At 44.8% G+C, this 22,017-nt stretch overlaps 1 protein-coding gene and 1 long non-coding RNA gene across 4 annotated transcripts in view; both read left to right on the top strand.

Moving 5' to 3' along the window:
- Nucleotides 1-2,270: 2,270 nt before the first annotated feature.
- TMEM254 (transmembrane protein 254) lies at nt 2,271-11,625 on the top strand. Of its 2 annotated transcripts, XM_035022909.1 has the most exons (5): nt 2,612-2,851; nt 3,860-3,963; nt 4,153-4,212; nt 8,343-8,381; nt 10,528-11,625. In XM_035022909.1, the coding sequence occupies exons 1-5, from the start codon at nt 2,747-2,749 to the stop codon at nt 10,538-10,540; spliced, it is 321 nt and encodes a 106-aa protein (XP_034878800.1). In that variant the 5' UTR covers nt 2,612-2,746; the 3' UTR covers nt 10,541-11,625. The 2 variants fall into 2 exon arrangements, with proteins under 2 accessions (XP_034878791.1, XP_034878800.1); XM_035022900.1 differs by lacking the exons at nt 2,612-2,851; nt 10,528-11,625 and adding an exon at nt 2,271-2,442 and having other exon boundaries at nt 8,343-9,829.
- Nucleotides 11,626-16,989: 5,364 nt separating this feature from the next.
- LOC118022237 overlaps nt 16,990-22,017 on the top strand; it is a 10,858-nt gene continuing 5,830 nt past the window's right edge. The window contains exons 1-2 of one of the 2 annotated variants that reach the window (XR_004682429.1): nt 16,990-17,267; nt 21,329-21,456. This is a non-coding gene — a long non-coding RNA (uncharacterized LOC118022237). Of the gene's footprint in view, nt 19,670-21,328; nt 21,457-22,017 lie in introns of both variants that reach the window. The other variant, XR_004682430.1, reaches the window with a different exon arrangement.

Below are 22,017 nucleotides of genomic sequence, written 5' to 3'. Positions count from 1 at the left end.
CCAACGTGGGACTCGATCCCGGGACTCCAGGATCACGACCTGAGCCGAAGGCAGTCGCTTAACCAACTGAGCCACCCAGGCACCCGGCAATAAAGAATTCTTGAGACATGTTCAGTGCAAAATATGGTTTTATTAAAGAACAGAGACAGGACCTAGGGGCCGAAAGAGCTGCATTGGGATCAAGAGGGTGGGCCATTATATACCTTCAAGTTGGGAGGGGGTTAGGGACAGCACAAGCCTCCAAGGTATTTTGGAAAGGTTTTCAGGACCCTGAGGGGGCTAGCTATTATTAGGGAAAGGTCATTTATTACTGTTTAGTAAAAACTCTGTCATGAGACCCTTCAGATATATATCAGTGGGTCCTATGCTTGGAGGATAATTGTTAACCTGTATCTTGGGGGACAGAGATAAAGAAGTTTCCAAAGGAATTTTTGTATGTTAAAGTAGACTCACAGGATCCTGAGGTCAGGCTAAGATTTGCTCTTAGCAAAGTATCAACATGGAGGCAGCTGACTTCCTAGAAGAATGTCACTCTGCCTGTTTCCAGGACTTGTCAATGGGTTATAAGTAGTGAGGAAATTTAATAATTTTTCTTCTGCCTTTGTTTCCCACATCAGTAGAACACAGGAAGGAATGACCCAAGGAGGACAGAAATTAAGCCATGGTTTAATCCAAAAGGATGAGAAGTAATGTTAATCAATAGAACTCTTGGCAGCTTACTAGATATGAAGGCAACCAAAGAGAGGGAGTCTGGGTTCCTCAAAGAAGGAAATTAATGTTAACATAATCAGGGCAGCCTTGGTGAGGACTGACTCTGCGGATAAAAGTGGACTTGTCTTTGAAGTGTGGGTGTGACACCTCGTAAAGATGACCAGCAGGAAAGTGGGGGGAGGGTAAGGCTGGAGACATTGTTTTAGTCATCCAGATGGAGGCAAAAATTGAATCTCAAAGGTACTACAAATACAGAGAGAAGATCATAGGAAAAACCTGTATCTAGGGGACAAAAAGTAAAAGGAAAGCTGAGAAAGCAGAGATATTTAGAGAGAGATGAGAACCAATAAGTTAGTGTGATGAGAAGAAATTAGGACTAAGAAAAACTGTTTAGGACTGGTAACCCAAATACTGACAGGCACTATGGTTTATCTGGGAAATGGACAGTGTCACCTATTCTGGTATTAATTCTTTAATACATAGCCCAGGGATGCCTGAGAGGCTCAGTCAGTTAAGTGCCTGCCTTCAGCTCAGGTCATGATCCCAGGTTCCTGGGATAGAGTCCCACATCGGGCTCCCTGCTCAGTGGGGAGCCTTCTTCTCCCTCTGCCTGCTTGTGCTCTCTCTCTCTGACAAATAAATAAAATTGTTAGAAAGAAAGAAGGAAGGAAGAAAAGAAAGAAAGAAAAAGAGAAAGAAAGAAAGGCTGGAGTTAAAAGCAAATGTAAAAATAAAGAAATAAATAAAACATAGCCCAACAGACTCATGTAAAAAAATGAGGAAAGAGAACCTTCCCGTGTCAACTGAAGAAGTTATGGAACTATTCCACACCTCATACTAAGGCCCCATATTAAGACTTAATACCTAACCTAACTGCAGTTTCATTTTCCACTCCCCGCCCCCCACTTATGTAACCTTTAACCAATCACCAGAATTTCTTGGTCAACACCTGGAGGTAATCCCCAGATAGACCCCTTACCCTTTACCTGGGCGACATTGCCTACAGCAACGCAATCCTTGCTAATAAATTCCTATTTTTATGCCCTCTCTCTGCCTTTATTAAAAAAACCCAAAAAACAAAAAAACTTTCCTTTTCCGCAGCTCAGCTGAGCTCCTTTCTACTTGCTAGATGGGTGCTGCCCCTATTCACGAACCCTTCAATAAAGCCAATTTGATCTTTCAAATTACTAAGCTGAATTTTTGTTGTTTAACAGTGACTGGTACAGGCTTAGGCCAAAAATGAGGAGCAGAGCTGGGACTTAAACCCAGGTCATCTATCCCACAGCCCCTGCTCATAAGTGCTGTGCAGTATGGTTCCATACATCTTCACTAACGAAGAGGAAGAGCATCACTTCCCTTGGACTCGCGGTTATTGGAGGCGGAAAGCACCACCTATTCCAACACCGTTCTCACAAGCCCGGGAAAGAGCCACTCACAGAGCGGGTCTCCCCTGTGAGATGCGACTAGCCCAGGAGGCCGAGCCCAGCGAGCCCCGCGGCCGGAGTTCCCGAACCCGCAGGTGCTTCCGGGTGCCGGGAAGGAGGAGGGAGCAGGGAGGAGCGCTCGCCCGAGCCCCGTCCCGCCTCCGCCCCGCGCGCAGCGGGGCGCCGGGTCTCAGGTTCTCCGGGCTGCGCCGCAACGATGGGGACGGCAGCAGGCGATAATGCGTACTTCCAGAGGGGCAGTCTGTTCTGGTTCACCGTCATCACCCTCTCCTTTGGGTATTACACGGTAAGGGCAGCGGCAGCGGCGTGCAGCCCCGCGAGGAGAGCGAGCACCGCGCCCCCGCCCCCGCCCCCCAGCGCAGGACCCGGGTCCGCCGGCCGGAGGGCTCGCGCAGGCGCAGTCCGGCTCTGCGCGCCCGGAGCCCGCGGGGAGGGGAGCCGGTCCCGGAAGCAGACGCAGGCGCACTTGTCTGCCTGCGCCTTTCGCCTCTGCCCACGGTCTCGAGAAACCAGTTACCCAGGCTTTCTCGGTATGGGGCGGGGGCGGGTACGGCTCCCCATCCCAAGGCTCAGTGTGTAGATCTTTCAAGATGGTGGTGACGAAGTCCGAGGCCGGCAGGGCTGCGTCCGCCTACTTCCGTCCGGCCAGATGTTTGCCTTCGCTGGTCACCATCCTGGCGCTGGGCTCTTTCGCGGTGAGGCGTGGGGCGAGGCGGTGCATCTCTCTTGGCCGCCGGGCCCTCGTAGGGCGAGAGGCGCCCTGGTAGCGAGGTCTTATTATTTAAATTGGAATTATGGAGCTGGCAAGTGCTGCCCCTTCCGTTCCTTTTTGGAGGGTGCAGTGATATTTTATGCTTTATTTAAATCTTACGTGCATAAGACCTAATGGGAGAGGTAGTACTGCTCTTGGCTGAGATATGAATGGTACAATAAGTTTTGGACCTGTTGGCACTTAATTCTCAGAAAAACCTAAGCTGGCAGAGATTACAGCATAGAGACTAAGGGAAAGTTGATCAGATTACAAAAACCTAATGTGATTAAGTAGTTGCTATTAGCACTTCACAAACTTGATGTACTTATTTTCCAGCTCTGGGAAGTGGATCATTCCCAGTTTTAGATGTAGGAAAAATGAAAGAAGGAAAAAGGATTCTAAATTAAGTGGGGGGGTTGGCTCAAGCCATAGCCTCTGCAGTAAAGAAGCTAGCCAGGGCACAGAAACTTAAAGCTTATTAATAATCTGTATAAAATAATGTTTTTGGTGGAACTCACTAAGAATAGAAGTCATCCCGTCTGGGCACTGAGTCTGATAACCACATAGCTTCCTCCACATAGATCTCCCACTGGAACAGCTTTTAGAAAACAGAAGTGGAGGGGCACCTGGGTGGCTCACTCGTTAAGTGGCTGCCTTCGGCTCAGGTCATGATCCCAGGGTCCTCAAGGCTGCTTCTCCCTCTCCCACTTCCCCTGCTTGTGTTCCCTCTCTCACTGTGTCTCTGTGTCAAATAAATAAATAAAATCTTTTTTTAAAAAAAAAGAAAAGAAAACAGAAGTGGAGAATGGAAGCCCAGATGACTTAGTTCAGAGATTCTGTGGTCTCTGGTTTTTCTTGTAGAATCGGGATTGTTTAGTAGTCTCTCTCAAAAATAAACATTTGCTGATTTAAGTGACTTAATAGGTATTCTGTGCCTCTGGTTCTCTTGCAGTGGGTTGTCTTCTGGCCTCAGAGTATCCCTTATCAGAGCCTCGGGCCTCTGGGCCTCTTCACTCAGTACTTGGTGGACCATCATCATACCCTCCTGCACAATGGGTAAGCAGGGCTCTGGAAATGGGATGTGGACCCTGCAGCTCCAGTTCCACTGTAGATCTGGAAGGCCTGCACTTACTTGCCTTTAGATACCTCAGAGTGTTGCTGGTTCACATTAAGGTATTGAGGTTTCTGTGTTAGATTTCATCAGCAGATAACCATCACCTTAAACTAGGCTGACTTTTGTTTTAGGTATTGGCTTGCCTGGCTGATTCACTTGGGAGAGTCCTTGTACGCCATGGTTTTGTGCAAGTAAGTGTGTTTAATAGTGCTTTAGCGTTTTTCTCTTCGTATCTAATATAAGTTGAGAGTAGCCACATTTAAATAATTCATGGGTTTGTAGGCCGAGAACATTCTCAGGGTAGAATTGAATCTCCACACCTAATACTGAGCCTAGCTTCGAAGGAGTACTCGGTAACTATTTAATTAATGGATTCATTTCATTTGTGTTAGTTAATTATTTAACTACTTGATTTAGATGATTTTTCTCATTAAAAAAAAATTCTCTGTATAGCTCCACCTATAGCAAAAGATTTGGGGGTTGCCTTGTATTTTGAAAAAGAGTCAATTTATTGACGTAAGCCGATGATTCTCAATCCTAGTTTCACAACTGAATCACCCAAGGAGCTTTTTGAAATATACATGTCTGGTGTCCAGACCCAGAGATCCTGATTCGGTAGGCCTGGCCTCTGAAATGGGAATCTGTTCTTTTTTTCAAGCTCCCCAAACAATTCTGGGATGCATTGCAAGTTAGAAAACCTCTCAGTTCGACCCTACTCAGCAGGTGCCAGTGTAAGTTAATACTGTGTGCGGGCCTAGGAAAGATTCTCCTGACATTAGTACTTCATGTAAGCACGTACAGACAGTATGGTGTCATGAAGAGGTGGTTACAGTCATGCCAGATTACTTTGCAGTTAACTTCTGGTCAAGATGAACTATCACCTCTATTACTGTTGTATTACTTCTAAAAGGGAGAAATAAGATACCTTATAACAACCATGTTTTAAAATAAAAGTAATATTTATTGAGCGTACACTATGCCAGGTACTTGCTAAGTGCTTTAAAGAGATGATATTACTCTATCTGTCTTCTGGTTTAGGAAACAAGCTGGCCTATCTAGGAGAGGAGCGGAAAGCAGCTCTGTTCTCTCAACCCAGGTCTTCTTACCTGTGGGTTGTGGTCTGCCTCCCACCATAGCCCCGGATGAAATCCAAAGCACTTCCCTAGGTTTCCCAGTCACTATCTGATACCGTCCAGTCTAGTCCAGGCTGTTTATTAAAAGCATAAACTGGTCCCTAAGTCCCTCATGCAGCTGGGGCTCAGGAGCCTGCTGTGGGGAAGAGAGTACAGTTGGTGGCTTCTCTCTCAGGCCACCTCCTTTTCCTGTTTGCTAGCAACAGCTGCTTATGGCCTGTTGAGGGGATAGCAGTTAGGGGAAACAGGGCACAGTCTGCCGTGTGGTCGGGCAGCTGGCAGCTATGGATGTCGCATACCCGCTGTTCGCTTTTTTTCTCCAGGGGGCCCTGGTGGAGTTTTGAGAAGCCAGCCATCACTAGGGATCTTCTGTAGTCCCTTTGATGGTTCTTCAGATGCTTCCTCCAGCCTGCCCCTGGCCGATTCCTCTTCCTTTTTCTTTCTTTCTTTCTTTTTTATTTTAAGAGTTTCTTTATTTGACAGAGAGAGCAAGAGAGCATGAGCAGGGGAAGCGGCAGAGGGAGAGGGAGAAGCAGGCTCCCCGCTGAGCAGGGAGCCCGATGCGGGGCTCGATCCCAGGACCCTGAGATCATGACCTGAGCCAAAGGCAGACGCTTAACCGACTGAGCCACCGAGGCACCCCTGGAGGGAATTTTTCTTTTACTGAGATCTCTTCTATCCTTCAGTTAGGGCCTCTGGACAGGGTCCCTTTTAAGCCCACCGTGCCTGTGGCCTTCCAGCAGATCGGATGGCTCACAGTGACAGCTTCCTCATCCCTCCAGTGGGATAAATCCACAAGTACATGCAGTTCTCACTGCAGCTATGTATCTTTGATCTCCCATCAGGTACGCTATACCTGAGTCTTTAAACTTTAGAATCAGATATTAATCTTTTCCCCCAAATTCCAGGGGACTTAGGTCAAGCTCTCCAGGTGGTTTTGTTGATGCTGTTCTTTGAACTTGACTTACAACAGGAAATGCCACAGCACTAGTACCTCTTTGCAATGGTCCCTCAGCCTCACAGTGAAATCTTAGCTTGGAGGTGTGTGGTCTAACCCCTCGGACACCATTATTTGACACCTGTTCTCTTGTAGCATTTGGAGCCTCTAAATAAAACCAAAGGACTCGAATTTAACATCTTGCTGTCCAGGTCTTTGAAGGGTGGAGGGAGGGGCGCCTGGGTGGCTCAGTCGGTTAAGCGTCTGCCCTCGGCTCGGGTCATGATGCCAGGTTCCTGGGATCGAGTCCCACATCGGGCTCCCTGCTCAGCTGGGGGTCTGCTTCTCCCTCTGACCCGCTTCCCTCTCGTGCTCTCTGTCTCTCATTCTCTCTCTCAAATAAATAAATAAAATCTTAAAAAAAAAAAATTCTCTTTAATCCTAAATGACTTAAGATGTTTTTTAAATTTTTTAAGATTTTATTTATTTGGGGCACCTGGGTGGCTCAGTCGGTTAAGCGTCTGCCTTCGGCTCGGGTCATGATGCCAGGGTCCTGGGATCGAGTCCTGCATCGGGCTCCCTGCTCTGTGGGGAGTCTGCTTCTCCCTCTCCCCGCTGCTCATGCTCTCTCTCACTATCTCTCTCTCTCAAGTAAATAAATTTTTTTAAAAAGGGGAAGGGAGAGCAGGTGTAGAGAGCTTAGGTTACTCTTACTGTGCTTTTGAAATCATTTCTTTATGGTCTCGTATGTTGTGGTATATCACTTGTCACTCTACATCAGAACAGATCCCCCTTTTGAATTATGAGTGAATGAATACATTTAAGTGAATGTACATTTGTAGCCTCCCAAATCACACTATTCAGCAATAAAAAGGAATTGGTGAATTCCTTTTAACCAGAGATTAGATTGGACTATATGTTTGACTTCATAGCCACCATAGTATATGTACATATAGATGTAAACTCTTCTATAAATTTTCCCATTGTCACATATGCCTATTTTCCCATGTCTGTACCTATGAATTTACCTCATCACTTTATTGGTGCATAGTATTCTATTACGTGGATGTTCCTTAGTGTATTTCACAAATCCCGCCTCTGATAGACTTTTAAGTCTCTCACTTTTATTATTATAAGTAATACTGCATGAACATGAATTTCTCATACATCTTGGCCCTTCCATTGTTGCTGAAAAAGGAAAAGCTTTCAACATTTTGCCTGAAGTTTTTTCTAGGTCATGTAGACCTCCTTTATCAGAATAAGGAAGTTCTATCCTATTTCTGAGTTTGCTGAGAACTTGTATTCAGAATGGATGCTGTAATTTTTCAAATGCTTCTGCATTTATCCAGATGATCGTATGATTTTTCTCCTTTAATCTGTTAGTGTGGAAAATTATATCGTTTTTACATACACTGTTTCTAAATTTTGTTTTAAATTAGAAGTCATCCACATGAGACTTCTTTATATACTGATGAGACTAGCAAGCCATTCACTTCAATTGGGTCATTTTCTTTTGAGCTTTGTTTTAAGCAGTTTAGTTTGAATGACTGCAGCAAGTGTTTATTATTACTATGTGCCAGGCCTTTTACTAAATACTTTGTGTATGTTATTTCATAAATCATCTCAAAACTTGCTGAGATACTGATATCCCTATTCTTTTTTTTAGATTTTTATTTATTTATTAGAGAGAGAGCACAAAGGGGAGGTGGGGAGGGGGAGGAGCAGACCCCTGGCTGAACAGGGAGCCCAAGGAGGGGCTCAATCCCAGGACTCTGGGATCATGACCTGAGCTGAAGGCAGACACTTAACTGACTGAGCCACTCAGGCACCCTGATATTCCTGTTTTTCAGAGGAGGAAACAGATTCTCAGAGAGAATGAGTGACTTGCCCAGCGTCACAGCTAGTTGTTGGCAAGCTGGGATTTACATTTGTTCTACCTTCAAAACACTTCCTCTAAAGCCATCCTGGTGCTGGAGCTTTTTAACCCTATCTGCTCTTCAAAGCCTCATGAGAAATGGTTTTATAATACCGTGCCCTGGGCAGTAGCCACACTGCATCTGAGGGAAGAGTGTACTGTCCTAAATGCACACACAAAAAAATGAAAATAAACCATGTGAATTAAGAAGCTGGAGGAAAATGGCAAAATAAACCTAATGAAAGTAGAAGGAATACAGTTTTTTTAATGGAAGACAGTAACTCTTATGAAACCATAACATTAAAATTCTGGTGACTAAGTTTTTGTTTTTTTTAGGTCTAAAGGCATCACGGATGGTCGGGCTCAACTACTCTGGTTCCTACAAACTTATCTCTTTGGAATAGCATCTCTCTCCATCTTGATAGCTTACAGACCAAAACGCCAAAAACAAACTTAAAGAAGATATCCAAAAGCTTTCTTTACACTTTTGACATTCAACTTCACTGTTTTGGGGGTGGGGGAGATGCTGGGGGATGCTGAGTTTACTTGATCTTTCTCCTTTCCAGAAATTTAAGACCTTCTAGTTATTCATTATTCTTTCATACGCTCTGGTTGAGCTTGACTAGATGATAGGAAAGGATTTAAGCTTCCCAGTTCTGCAGACTAACCTGTTTGGCTGAGGGCTTCCAAGCTACCTGCTTGAGGTCCTTGGCCATGTTGGTGCTCCTTGTATCATCTGGTTTAAGCTGTGTACTAAAACTGCTTGTTGGTATAACTTTGCTCCCACCTTCTGACTAAGACACCTTACCCTTACCACCCCATCTTAGCTCTCCTTTCCCCCAATTTTTTCCACCTTTCTGAACCAAGACAGAGTGACATTTCCCCAACACATCAATTCCACGTACACTAGGCACCTGGGAAGCAGGATCTTATCCTCTCCGACTTCCATTTCTCACACACCAAGAAAGATAAGATAAGCAAGTGCCTGGAATGGGCCAGGCCGAGCAGTACCCTAGAGGCATAGAGGACACGCTGAGTACCTAGAGGAGAGGATCCGGAACGCCTTCCCTGATAGAGCCAGCCAGAAGCCATCCTGCCCTCCCCTCAGCCCCGAGGACACAGCACTGTGGTGTGCAGGGGTCTGATGGCCACTGCTAGATGGCTGTTTCCGGTCAGGACCACATCTTAGCTTGATTTTTGTTTTCAGCACATGTGCCATTGCCTTGCACACAGGTGTTCTGTCAGTGTTTTCTGAACCGCAGACGGAAACTGAATTAGCTTGCCATTCGTTCAGTATCGTTCCAGTTGTTATCTGGAAACTGTAGAACCCACTCAGTGTAGTCTCTTCTCAAAGAAGAGCCCAGAACTGCCCTTGATTGGTGGTACCCCCTTCCTGTGGGTCCCCTGGTAGGAAACCTGTGTCTTTTTCACACCTGCCTATTCTTAGTCATTTTCTCCAGACTCTGTAACATCTCCCTCCAGCTCCAGCTTACTTAAACACAGACGTTCCTGAGCCAGAGATCCTAACTGGAAGCTAGTGACTACCTCTCCCATTCACCTGACTAGACCTTTTTCCTAGTGACTGGTCAGGGCAGGAGGGTCACTGACTGTGTCCCCTGACCTTGGCAGAGTGACTGTCACCTAGGAGCCATTAGGGCTCCTTTCTTGGAGGACCACCTAGGCAGTCCCTAGTTCTCTAGGGACTAGACCTTATTTTCCTTCTATGATGCAGTAGGGTACGTTCTCTATGTTAAGCAAACATTTATGGGAGAGACAGCCCCTTCGCCCCAAAAAGAGACCGCAAGTAAAAGTACAACCCTGAATGATTATGGGCTATGAATTGTTTCTGGTGGAGATGGTTCCTACAAACTTATCTCTTTGGAATAGCAAAATCTTTTTTTTTTTTTTTAAAGATTTTATTTATTTATTTGACAGAGAGAGATAGCGAAAGAGGGAACACAAGCAGGGGGAGTGGGAGAGGGAGAAGCAGACTTCCCGCTGAGCAGGGAGCCTGATGCGGGGCTCGATCCCAGGACCCTGGGATCATGACCTGAGCCGAAGGCAGACGCTTAACGACTGAGCCACCCAGGTGCCCCAAATAAATAAAATCTTAAAAAAATATATATATATATATATATCAAGGCTTTTTTCATTGATAATGTAGAATGCCCTAATTGTAGGGCATATTGCCCCTCGTTATGCTTATAGAGCTGCCCAGAGCCCACCTCACTCCACGCACACTGAGTCATGGGTGGACATGAGTGTCTCCTTTCATTGTAGGATTTGTCTTCCTTTCGTTTTTATTTATATTTCATTCAGCATCTGATACAGTCAATGCAGCAAGTGAGAGGAGCATTTTTACTTTTTAAATGCCAAAAGTATAAAATCCTATCATGACTTACAGCAAATGGTGAGGGTCATTTTATAGCCCCATAAACTGCATCCCATCGAGGTGAAGTAACCCCACATCACACAGAGGCCAGACTCCAACTGGATCTTGTGTTTCTCCCATCCTCCGCAGCCTAGGAGCGTAGAAGTTAAGTCTGTGAAGCAAAAAAGAACAGAAAAATGGAGACATCGTCTTCGTGCTGAAGCTATAATGGTGACATGGGAGAAACATCTTTGTTGAGTTCAGATGAGAAAAAGCCAGAAGCCTCTCGATGGAAGCAACCGTGGAAGGCAGACAAACTATAAACAGTTTTCTTACCTCCTGCCCCTACCCTGAAGATGTCAGGAGCATGTATAGTTTGGAAGAACAAAAAAGGACTCCTGGAAAAACCCACAACTAATGACCTCAGCATTTCAACAGTAACAGGCCAGTGTGCAGTGTTTCCTCGTAAACATCCCGCTTGTTCAGGACCCCATGCAATCCACATCTAAACATGTTTTTAAAGCCATGGTTTTAAAACAAGGCTTGGGCTTAAGAGGTCATGTTCCAGATGTGTAAAGAGGTTCTTGAGCAAAACAACTTGTTTTGAGAGCCCTACGTATTTGCACGGAGGGCCTGAAAACAAACAAAAAAGTTGGAGAACCTGCCGTTGAGATTAGAGAACACAGTGCAGTCACATTTTTATCTTTGCCTGGGCCCTTCCTGGAGCCTTGTTAATCAAAGCTCTTTGGTTCGCATAAATATCATTTATCCCATTACTTGATTGGCACAGGCAAAAAGATGCTAGTGGGGCAGCTGAGTAATATATTTGTAAAGGTGTGAGACCTCTCGCTGCAAGACTGCTTATCCACATCAAATTGGGAATTAACTGTTCTCTCTTTATCAGTTCTCTCTTTATAATTACAGAGACTGTAATTATTTCACATTTCTCTATGAAGAAGAGATCTATCCTGATTCCACAGTGGGCACTTGAAAATCATATTCAAAATACTGTATATGTAATTTCTTTTTAAATTTATTTGTTAGCAAGAATGCACAAGCAGGGGTAAGCGGCAGGGAGAGGGAGAAGCAGGCTCCCCGCTGAGCAAGGAGCCCGATGGGGGAATCCCAGGACCCTGGGATTATGACCTGAGCTGAAGGCAGACGTGTAAGTGACCGAGCCACCCAGCTGTTGTCTCCCATATTTGTAATTTCTATAAACATTTTAAGATGGCTCCTAAACTTTTTAAATAGGGTTGAGTATATCGATTGTCTTATTTTTGTTTGCAGTGAATCATGAAGGTGGATTAGGGAAAATGTCTTTGGCACCCTGATACTGTTCAGGGAAATGTTTATGACAGTGTCAGGGGTGGGAGAGTCTGCGTCATATGTATGAATGGAGGTCTCGATCCTTGGATTCCCATGAAAAGATTTACGTGGGGCTCCATGCTCCCATAAAGACAGCCAGCAGGAAAGGAGCAAGCACCGAGCAGTTTATTTTTTTTATTTTTTATTTATTTATTTTTAAAGATTTTATTTATTTATGTGACAGAGAGAGACACAGCGAGAGAGGGAACACAAGCAGGGGGAGTGGGAGAGGGAGAAGCAGACTTCCCGCTGAGCAGGGAGCCCGATGCGGGGCTTGATCCCAGGACCCTGGGATCATGACCTGAACCGAAGGCAGACGCTTAATGACTGAGCCACCCAGGTGCCCCCACTGAGCAGTTTATTAATGGGAGAGGAAACAGGTTCCTCGGAGTGTTTGTTTAGGAGTTGGATATTATTGGGTCTTTCTGGGCTGGGAAGAGCTGTGAAGTACAGTGGGGTGGTCTTTAAAGGAGGCTTCCTCCAAACTTTTGCAAAACTCCTCCCACAGGTTGGGAGGGGAAGTTTTTGACCCTGCAAGCTTGGTCCCAGAATGGTCAGGGCAGCCTTTCTCCATGGATGGGGCTGTACCTGCAATGCAAATGAATTATAATAAGTCTAGGGGTTGCCCTGGGGCAGAGATGGAAGAGGAGAGCGCATGTTCTGCAGGTGTGGCTCTTGATCTATCAGGTCCAAGGTCTTGGAAGCCACAGGTTGGGATGGTTGAGCTCCCAGGCTTACAATGTGTAGCATTTTTTAAATCACCGTCCCTGCCTCTGGCTCTAGTCTCTATCATTCCCCTTCAAGGATTGGGATTCTGCTTCAGGGCGTTTTTTCCACTGCTCAGATCTAGCTTCTATCTAACAAAAGAACTTTCACTTTTTCTTTGTACCAAGCTGTTGCACGAGATGTTCCTAGTAAACAGAAATTCGTTAATAAAAATTGCCACTAAAATTGAAATCTTGACATTACTATAGATGAGAGTATTGGCATCTATAATATAGAGAAGCATTCCCTAAACCTCAGGCGTGTAGGGACCACCCCCACAACACTAGTCACGTCTAAGCTACACATAATTCGCTTTAAAAAATCTTCCTAGGCAGGAATAACTATGAAATGCCCCGTTTGGTTTGTTCATTATACTTTTTCTCTGATACATATGAGAATAACGCACAATCATTACCTAAATCACCATGCATATTAATGATACAGTCAGCAAACTAGTAACAATTTAAAAGTATTACACTACTTGATGAGACTGAAGTGTGGCATTTAACCTGGCTCTAGCCACAAGATTTTAGGCAAGTTTGTCACCTTTGAGGATCTCAGTTTCATGATTAAAAAAGAGTAAGAATAATTTTACATTGTGGCTGGGATGACAATAGTATGGTAAATTTAAATGAAATAATCTAGATAAAGCAATTGTAAAACTATAACATACTAAATAATAGTTTTACTGGAAGGTTGCTAATCGCCAGTGATGCATCCTGTGCTGCTCAAACTTGACCACGCGGATGGATCACGTGCAATCACGTGCAATCACATGCAATCTCACAGAAACGCAGGTAGGTTCTGTGTGTGTGGGCGGCATGGGCTGGGAGCAGTAGGATAAGTTAACTGGTCATGACATTAAGTTGAAATAGTTGCCTTTTTAAGGGGAAATATACTGATAAGTTTAGGAAAATAATTGGGATAAATAAACATGAACTGAGGAATTAGGTGCAAGTGCCATACGGACAAAAATAGGGTATATAATTGCTTTTATTTGAACATTTTTAAGCCTTCAGAAAAGTTACATGAGTACAGAGAACATCCATGCGCCCTTCACCTCCCAGGTTCACCAGTTAGTGACATTTTGCCATATTTGCTTTATCCCTCTCTTTCTCTCCCTCTGCATGTAATTGTTTCTTTTTCTCCCCTGGGTCATTTGAGAGCATTTGCAGACACCACGGCACTTCACCTTCAGCTGCATCTCCTAAGAACACAAGCGTGTTACATAATTGTTACACCCGGGAAGTTGAACATGATCCTCTACACAGGACAGATTCAGATCTCCCCTACTGTGCTGATGATGTCATTCAGAGCCTCTGGGACAGTGGGGGTGGGAGAGTCCTGGATCCCATCCAGAATCACACAAAGTATTTAGTTGTCAGGTTTCCTTAGGCTCTTTAATCTAGAAGCATTCCTCAGCCTTTTGTTTTTGTTTTGTTTAGCCTTTAACGACTGACATTTTTTAAGCACCCAGGTTAATGGCCCCCAATTTTGTCTGCCTCCTCGTGATCAGACCGAAGTTAAAGGCTCCAGGAGGAGCACAGCCAGGTCCTTTTCAGTGCATCAGTTCAGAGACATGTGGGGATGTTGGTCCCATTATCTATGATCCTAAATTTCATTACTTGGTTAAGTTGGTTTTCTCCATTTTAAAGACATCTTCCTTTCCTTTGAATTAATACGGGGTGTGCGGGCTGATACTTCAAAACCACAGGACCACGTGTTCCCCATGGTTGAAGTATCCATTGATGATTCTCACCTCAACCAATTTTTACCAGGATACTTATAAACTGGTGATTTTCCTATTTCTGTCATTTCTTTTACATTGATTAGTGGGCATTCTGCAAAGAAGAAATTTCCTTCCTCCCTGCTCCACCTACTTTCATTTATTTGTTCATTTAATATTGGCAGTATCACTATGAACTTACGGATTCTTTTTAATTTTATATATTATAAACCATTTCTATCATTATTTATTTTGATGTTCCAAGTTGGCCCTTCAAGGTGGTTCCTGTGTCCTTTTGAAATGCCCTTATCTGTTTTTGAGTCTTTTCAACAAACTGATTTTCCTACCCTAGCCCTAGAATCAGCCATTTCTCCAAGCTGTTTGGCTTCCTAATTTAATTGAAGAAAGGTATTTAGAAACTAAGATCTGGTGTGTTCCTTGCTGTCAAGGGTGTCTTTGCAGTAGTATCATTCAGAGGACAGACTTAAGAATATAGGTTTTTGTTTCGTTTTGTTTTTTAATCAGGAGTGTATGCTGATGCTTGTCCCTGCAATTCTACCCCTCGGGGCCCTGCCTGTCCCTGTGCTGCCTCCGCCCACAGTGAGAGCCTTGGTTTGCACATCAGTGTATTTTCTTCATCACTCAGTGCTACAACACATACAAAATAGTTTCAGAAGAGTTCAGTTCATCAGCCAATACTACGACAAACTTTTTTTTTTTTTTAGATTTTATTTATTTCAAAGAGAGCACAAGCGGGGGCAGGGGGGCAGAGGGAGAGGGAGAAGCAGACTCCCTGCTGAGCAGGGAACCTGATGCGGGACTTGATCCCAGGACCCCGGGATCATGACCTGAGCTGAAGGCAGATGCCTAACCAACTGAGCCACCCAGGCACCCCAACCACAAACTGTTTTTGCACTCATTTGATCCTTTCAATACATTATGACATATGTTATGGAGTTATATTTATTGTCTCCTTGTGAATATGCTATTAATTGGTTTGGTATTCAGTTAGGTTTTGGGCTCATTTGCTAATTTGTATTCAATTTCAGGGCTTTCTTTTTCCCTAGCCTTGTTAATTTTATCTTACATCCTTTAATATATAAGACATTGACAAAGTTCAAAAGGCAAAACTATATAAAAAGATGTATTTGGAGAGGTCTTATTCTGTTCTCCATCCCTACCCTCTCCCTACAGGTAACATGAGGGGGAAAAGTTAAACATGAAATCTCCTGACAAACCAGAACATCCTATCCACAAATGTAGAAAAGAAAGAAAACTATCTTATTACTGAATAAGCTCTAAACCAGACTATGGTGTGCATCTGAGCATGAGATTGCAAAGACAGAAAGAAATCTCACCCTTCTTTTTTTTTTTTATTTTTAAAGATCTTATTTATTTGACAGAGAGAGACAGCGAGAGAGGGAACACAAGCAGGGGCAGAGGGAGAGGGAGAAGCAGGCTTCCTGCAGAGCAGGGAGCCCGATGTGGGGCTCGATGCCAGGACCCTGGGACCATGACCTGAGCCGAAGGCAGACACTTAACGACTGAGCTACCCAGGCGCCCCAGAAATCTCACGTTTCTATGCAGCCAAGCAGATAACACCCTCCATTCTACACACATTCTCAAGACAAATCACAATTAGTCCTCGCAAGAGGATCCGACAACTCCCTGTGCTGTATTTCGTTCATAGTTCCCCCCAAACTCACATGGTCATTGGGGTGACCACCCATATTAATTACCTTCATCATAAGGGAGGATAAGACATCTATCTCTATGGATGAGCAGGTAGTCACATCTTGGAACAAGGCTCCTAGGCGAACCCTCCCATGGTGACCAGGGGAAGGGGAGGAGGGGGAAGGGAGCATTGTCCTTGAGGTTTACATTTCAAAGAGATGGCTCCAGCCTTTCTTTTCTTTCCTTTCTTGAAGATTTTATTTATTCATTTTAGGGAGGGATAGAGAGAGAGAGTGCACTCAAGCTGGGAGGGCCAGAGGGAGAGGGAGAAGCGGGGCTTGATCCCAGGACCCTGGATCAGGACCTGAGCCCAAGGCAGACACAAGCGCCCCAAGAGGGAGAAAGAATCTGAAGCAGACTTCGCACTGAGTGCAGAACTGGATGCAGGGCTCGATCTCACAACCAGGAGATCATAACCTGAACCGAAACCAGGAGCCAGAGGCTTAACTGACTGAGCCACCCAGGAGCCCTGGCTCCAGGCTTTTAGCAAAAACATTGCTGGGTGCTACTGTTGTCAAGAGGCTTAGTTAGCTTTTTTTGCACAGCAAAGGAAAAAACCAAAAGACAACCGACAAAATGGGAGAAGATATTTGCAAATGACATATCAGATAAAGGGCTAGTATCCAAAATCTATAAAGAACTTACCAAACTCAACACCCAACTAACAAATAATCCAAGCAAGAAATGGGCAGAACACATGAACAGACATTTCTCTAAATAAGACATCCAAATGGCCAATAGACACGTGAAAAAGTGCTCAACATCACTCGGCATCAGGGAAATACAAATCAGAACCACAATGAGATACCACCTCACACCAGTCAGAATGGCTAAAATTAACAAGTCAGGAAACAACAGATGTTGGCAGGGATGCGGAGAAAGGGGAACCCTCCTACACTGTTGGTGGGAATGCAAGCTGGTGCAGCCACTCTGGAAAACAGTATGGAGGTTCCTCAAAAAGTTGAAAATAGAGATACCCGATGACCCAGCATTTGCACTACTGGGTATTTACCCCAAAGATACAAATGTAGTGATCTGAAAGGGCACATGCACCCCAATGTTTATAGCAGCAATGTCCACAATAGCCCTTTTATTTATCCTTACCCATAACAGATATCATTAATTTTGATTTATCCTCCTGTGTGTAATTTTGCAAATGAAAGCAAATACATATTCTTATTTTGCCTTTTCCTTAGGTGTCAATTCTTTTAATAGATGCCCACCGTGGAGTAGATTTTCCAGACAAAAACGGGCTCTTTCACAAAACACCTGACATAGGATTTGGGGGGCCCATCCCTGGGTAAGTGGTAGATCAAGCTAAGAACCAAATTTTGAAAAACTTTCCATTTTCTAACCCTCTAGAGTCCTCTAAAATCTCAGTGAAATGAAACTGTTCCCCTGATATGACCTCAGAATACCCAAGTTGAATGAATTTACCTTAATTTTCTTGCTACCAGGAAATGAAATCGCCCCAAAAAAGACAAGATCTAATAAAGAGGAAGCTCCATTAGAGGGAATCTTGCAGGGGTGCCTGGGTGGCTCAGTCGGCTAAGCATCTGACTCTTGGTTTCAGCTCAGGTCATGATCTCAGGGTTGTGGGATCAAGCTCCACATAGGGCTCTGCACCGATTGTGGAGTCTGCTTAAAATTCTCTCTCTGTCCCTCCCCTGCCTGAGCTCTCTCGAAAAAGAAAAAGAAGAAAAAAAAAAAAAAAAAAAAAGAGGGAAACTTTCAGGTACTTTACTTTCCAAAGTAAAAACATAGCACCCCCCTGAGAGAACTGATTAATTAGTAAGGCACATTGCAATCCTTTATTGCTGTTGTTTCTGCTGAAGAACAAAAGGCATCACGGTGTAATGGAGTAGGGTCCTTGGCTTTTGAGTGACAGCTCTGTCCACATTGTTACCCAGTACATACTACCCATATCAACATGCACAAGTTTCATTGTGTCTTTGAGTCTCAGTGTCTACTCCCTTCTTGTTTTATTTCCTTTTATCCCCATGTCCCCTCCGCCCCCATTCCCAGGCAACAATTCCAACACATTGCTGTGCATGCATTCGTGCTAAATGTACATTGTGGTTTTGTGAGCGAGTGTCTTTAATGTAAATGAATCTACTATTGTGAGATATTAGGACTTAAAGACCCGATCATGTTGGAATATGTCAATTGCTACTAAACTTTGGCCTCTTGAGAAGGACTTCCAGGACAGTGTGAGTTTAGTAACGTAATCTGATTTTCATTTAATTTTTGACAATTTGCCCGCAAGAGCTGAGTTGCTCACATTCCATGTTGCTCCCTTGGAGGGGGAAATATCTGTCTCCAATACAGTGTGAGAAGCAGCTGGAGCCTGTCTGTGAACTGGCCAGGTAACAATAGAAAAAGAAAGTTCAGGCTGGCCAACTAGCAGAGCTCAATTTGGATGCCTCCAAAAATCTACCTTAATTTTGCTCCACTTAGAATGGCATTAAACCACACAGGCTATGAACTGAAATCATGCTTGGCAGACCACTCGTAAGCAGCATGCTGGAAGGGACTGCAGAGATTTTCAGCCGGACACCCCCCCTCATCTTACACTAGGAGAAACTGAGTGCCTGGGAAGCAAGGTGACCACCAATGTCATCCAGCCAGTTTGAGGGCAGACCTAGGTCCCTGAATCCTCCATATTTCACCAAGCTGCCTGCTAGCAGTGTTGGATGAAACATCCAAAGTCTTGTTCTCAACAGCATGCCTCACCGCCCAAACATTTTATGCATATTGTCCAAGCATGGTGTGTAAAGAGTGAGAATTATTTCCATCACTGTTAGCTGCCCTAAAGCCCTCCATCCTGCTCATGGGATGGGTGCCTGCCTTTGATACTGTCTCCATAGCAATGTACACATATTGCAAACATCCGCAGACCTCGGGGTTTTCTTGCCATTGATGAAAGATGTGGCAATAGTATATTGCATATGTGTATGGAATAGGGGTATTTATAGCACTTACGAAGCTTTAACATCTGCACAGTTGGCGAGCTTGCGGGGCGTATGTTCTGGGTATTACAGAGTATCTCCTAGGAAACTGAAAATAAATATATTATGGAATTTAAGTGTTCCATGTGTCACTACTGTTGTCCTGGTGGCCTGTCACGCATGTTGCAAAACACACTGTTGGCCACAGGCCAGAATTCCTTAAGTCGTCCCATGATCTCCTTTGAAACTGCAGGGATCTCACAGAATGGCTTCTATGTTGATAATAGTAAGAGCAAACGTTAACTGAACTCTCATGGTGAGCCAGGTATTATGCTTAGAGCCTTGCTTGCATTCTTTCCTTTAAACCTCACTAACCTTTTGGAAGTAGGCGCCACTCCCATCTTCCCAGTTAGAAAACTGGGGCCTAATGAAATTGAGTAGCTCTTTAAAGTCAGAGCCAGGGAGTGGAGAACCAGGAATCAAGCCTGGATCCCTCTAAGTCCAAGGTCTATGTTTGTAATGTGCATTCATGGCCCATTGGTTCTGGATGACAGATGAAAACACAGCATAAAATCATTCCTTGGTGTTAATATATTCACAGTGAGATACACAGCTCCACGAAATACATGTTCAAAATGGACTCCACCATCTAATTCCTTAGATAGAAAATATTCCACCTCTACTTCAAGCAAGGGATCCATTTGAAATGTCTCTTTGAAATGGCACCAAGTAGGAAAGACATTTCCATCTGAATGTGAGTCTGACGAAGGACTGGCTAGAAGCCACGGGGGAGATAGCCCCAAGGAGCTCAGCTGTAACCATCACATCCAGACCAGGTGGAGGAGGGAGGTAAAGGGACACTGGCCTCCAGGGCCTGTGAGCCAGAGACCAGATATCTTCAAGCAGGATCAAGGTGAAGATTAAGAGGCCACTGGGACTGGAGGGGGCTGGGCAACCTAAAGGGTGTGCCCAGGAATAGATCGAAGCTGAATGATCCATGTGATATTGAGGCAGGGGAGGGGACTGTCTTGCAGAATGTAGCAAAGACAACTCGACCTTATCCTGGGGTCCATGGGTGGATCAGTGAACCTTTAATATGGTCTGGGATCCAAAGAGGCCCAGCAAACAGAGAGCCTGGGGCCTCCAGGAGTTGTTCTTTGGGGAAGGTGGGGGGCACTGGTGGATGCAGCACCAAGGCTCTCAGATGCACGAAGGAAAATGGACTTAGTAAGACCGGAAGGCAGAAGAGGGTAGAGGATGCCATATAACTAGCCATGCAATACTGAACAAACCATTTCACCTCTTGAACCTGGGTTTCCTCTTGAGGCAGTTAAACTTGATGATTTATAAGTTTCCAGCTTTAAAATTCCTTAAAATTCCAGAAGCACCATTCACGAATACAACAATTCACTGGGATAAGTAGTGAGTTCCCTGTCACTGGCAGTATTCAAGAAGAGTGAGACTAGCCACTTGTCTAGTATCACCCGAGAGAGAATTCCTACATTAGGTAGGAAGTTAAGATCGTTGAATAATAAAAACGATAATAATAATGTTATTATCATTAAGTTGGTAACACATGCCTATGTGCCCAGCACTGTTCCAAGCATTTACACACATTTACACCCATCTTTTTTTTTTTTTTTTTTTAAGATTTTATTTATTTGAGAGAGAGAGAATGAGAGACAGAGAGCATGAGAGAAAGGAGGGTCAGAGGGAGAAGCAGACTCCCTGCTGAGCAGGGAGCCCAATGTGGGACTCGATCCCGGGACCCCAGGATCATGACCTGAGCCGAAGGCAGTCGCTTAACCAACTGAGCCACCCAGGCGCCCCATTTACACCCATCTTAACCACCGCCCTTCATTCCACCTCCAGCCTCTGCGGCCGCTGGGCTACGCGTGCCTGCCCCTGGCCTGGGTTCTGAGTGCGAGGCCTTGCGGTGGAATGCAGGCAGCAGACTTGCCAATAAGGCAGCTGAGAGCAGGAAGGACTGGCCGTCCGTGCGGGGAACCTCAGATGCCCTGGGCCCCTCTCACCCACCACCTCCCTGCGCAGAGGGGAAGACTAACGCCCAGAAAGGATGAGCTAACTCTCCAAACCCACACAGCGGGATGCCTGCGTGGCTCAGCCCGCGTCTGCCTTCCGCTCAGGTCATGATACTTCCGACGTGGGATCGAGTCCCGCATCGGGCTCCTTGCTCAGCGGGGAGCCTGCTTCTCGCTCTGCCTGCCGCTCCCCCTGCTTGTGCTCACTCTCTCTTTCTGATTTAAAAAATAAATAAAAAATCAAACAATTAAAAAAAAAATCAAGCTCACACAGCAAGTAAGGGGCAGAGTTGGGAAACCAGCTGCCTCGCGTCCTGCCTTCCAGGCCAGTGCTTGACGTTTTGTTTGGTTTTGTTTGGTTTTGTTTTTAGCGAAGCCTCGTTCCTGCGGTGGCTCACGCTATGTCGCTGACAGTCCCTGGGTTCTGAGATCTGAAGAGACGTATTTTCTCATGAAGGCGCACGGCTCAACCACAGCAAATGGGAGATTCACAAGCCTGGTACTTATTTAAAGTTCAATTCCTGTCTATTCTAAAAATTCTAATCTAATCTCCCCCCGTACAACCAGATTTACCTCTCACTGAGCCTGAATCAGCATTTCTGCTTTGAGGCAAATATCCTCACTAAGATCGACCCAAAATGACATATTCCTGCTTACCATACATCTGTCCCAGCCATCAGCCCACCAGAATTCCTCCCCGCTCCCTCTGCTTATCTGCTGGGGCTGCGACTTCCTGCGCACATGGTGGCCTGGAGGGGACAGCCATCCCTGGAATGCTTAGTTTACAAACTAAATTTATATCTCAGTCGGAAACATGTGACTCTCCCATTTAAGCTTCACAACACACAAATAATTCAATATATTCTAGGTTCATAAAGAAATAAAATCTGTGGACTGGTAGGAACAGTTTAGAATTCTCCACTCATCTACCCTTTCAGTCCTAGGGAACTGAGTTAAAAGCAGAATTATTCCAGGGCAAAGATACTTGCTATACTTTTTCCTTCCTTTTCCCCTTCTTTCTTTCCTTCCTTCCTTCCTTCCTTCCTTCCTTCCTTCCTTC

Source organism: Mirounga leonina, unplaced genomic scaffold (assembly GCF_011800145.1).
Source record: "Mirounga leonina isolate KUSES-001 unplaced genomic scaffold, KU_Mleo_1.0 Mir_114, whole genome shotgun sequence".
In the NCBI taxonomy this organism is placed as follows: Eukaryota; Metazoa; Chordata; class Mammalia; order Carnivora; family Phocidae; genus Mirounga; species Mirounga leonina.
This window is presented reverse-complemented; position numbering and strand designations above follow the sequence as displayed.

What these genes read in the sequence shown, in the direction of transcription:
- TMEM254 (XM_035022900.1), top strand. Translation starts at nt 2,353, where the DNA reads ATGGGGACGGCAGCAGGCGATAATGCGTACTTCCAGAGGGGCAGTCTG. An exon ending in TCTCCTTTGGGTATTACACG is followed by an intron (nt 2,443 to 3,859) that starts GTAAGGGCAGCG and finishes GTTCTCTTGCAG; the next exon opens with TGGGTTGTCTTCTGGCCTCA. An exon ending in TACGCCATGGTTTTGTGCAA is followed by an intron (nt 4,213 to 8,342) that starts GTAAGTGTGTTT and finishes TGTTTTTTTTAG; the next exon opens with GTCTAAAGGCATCACGGATG.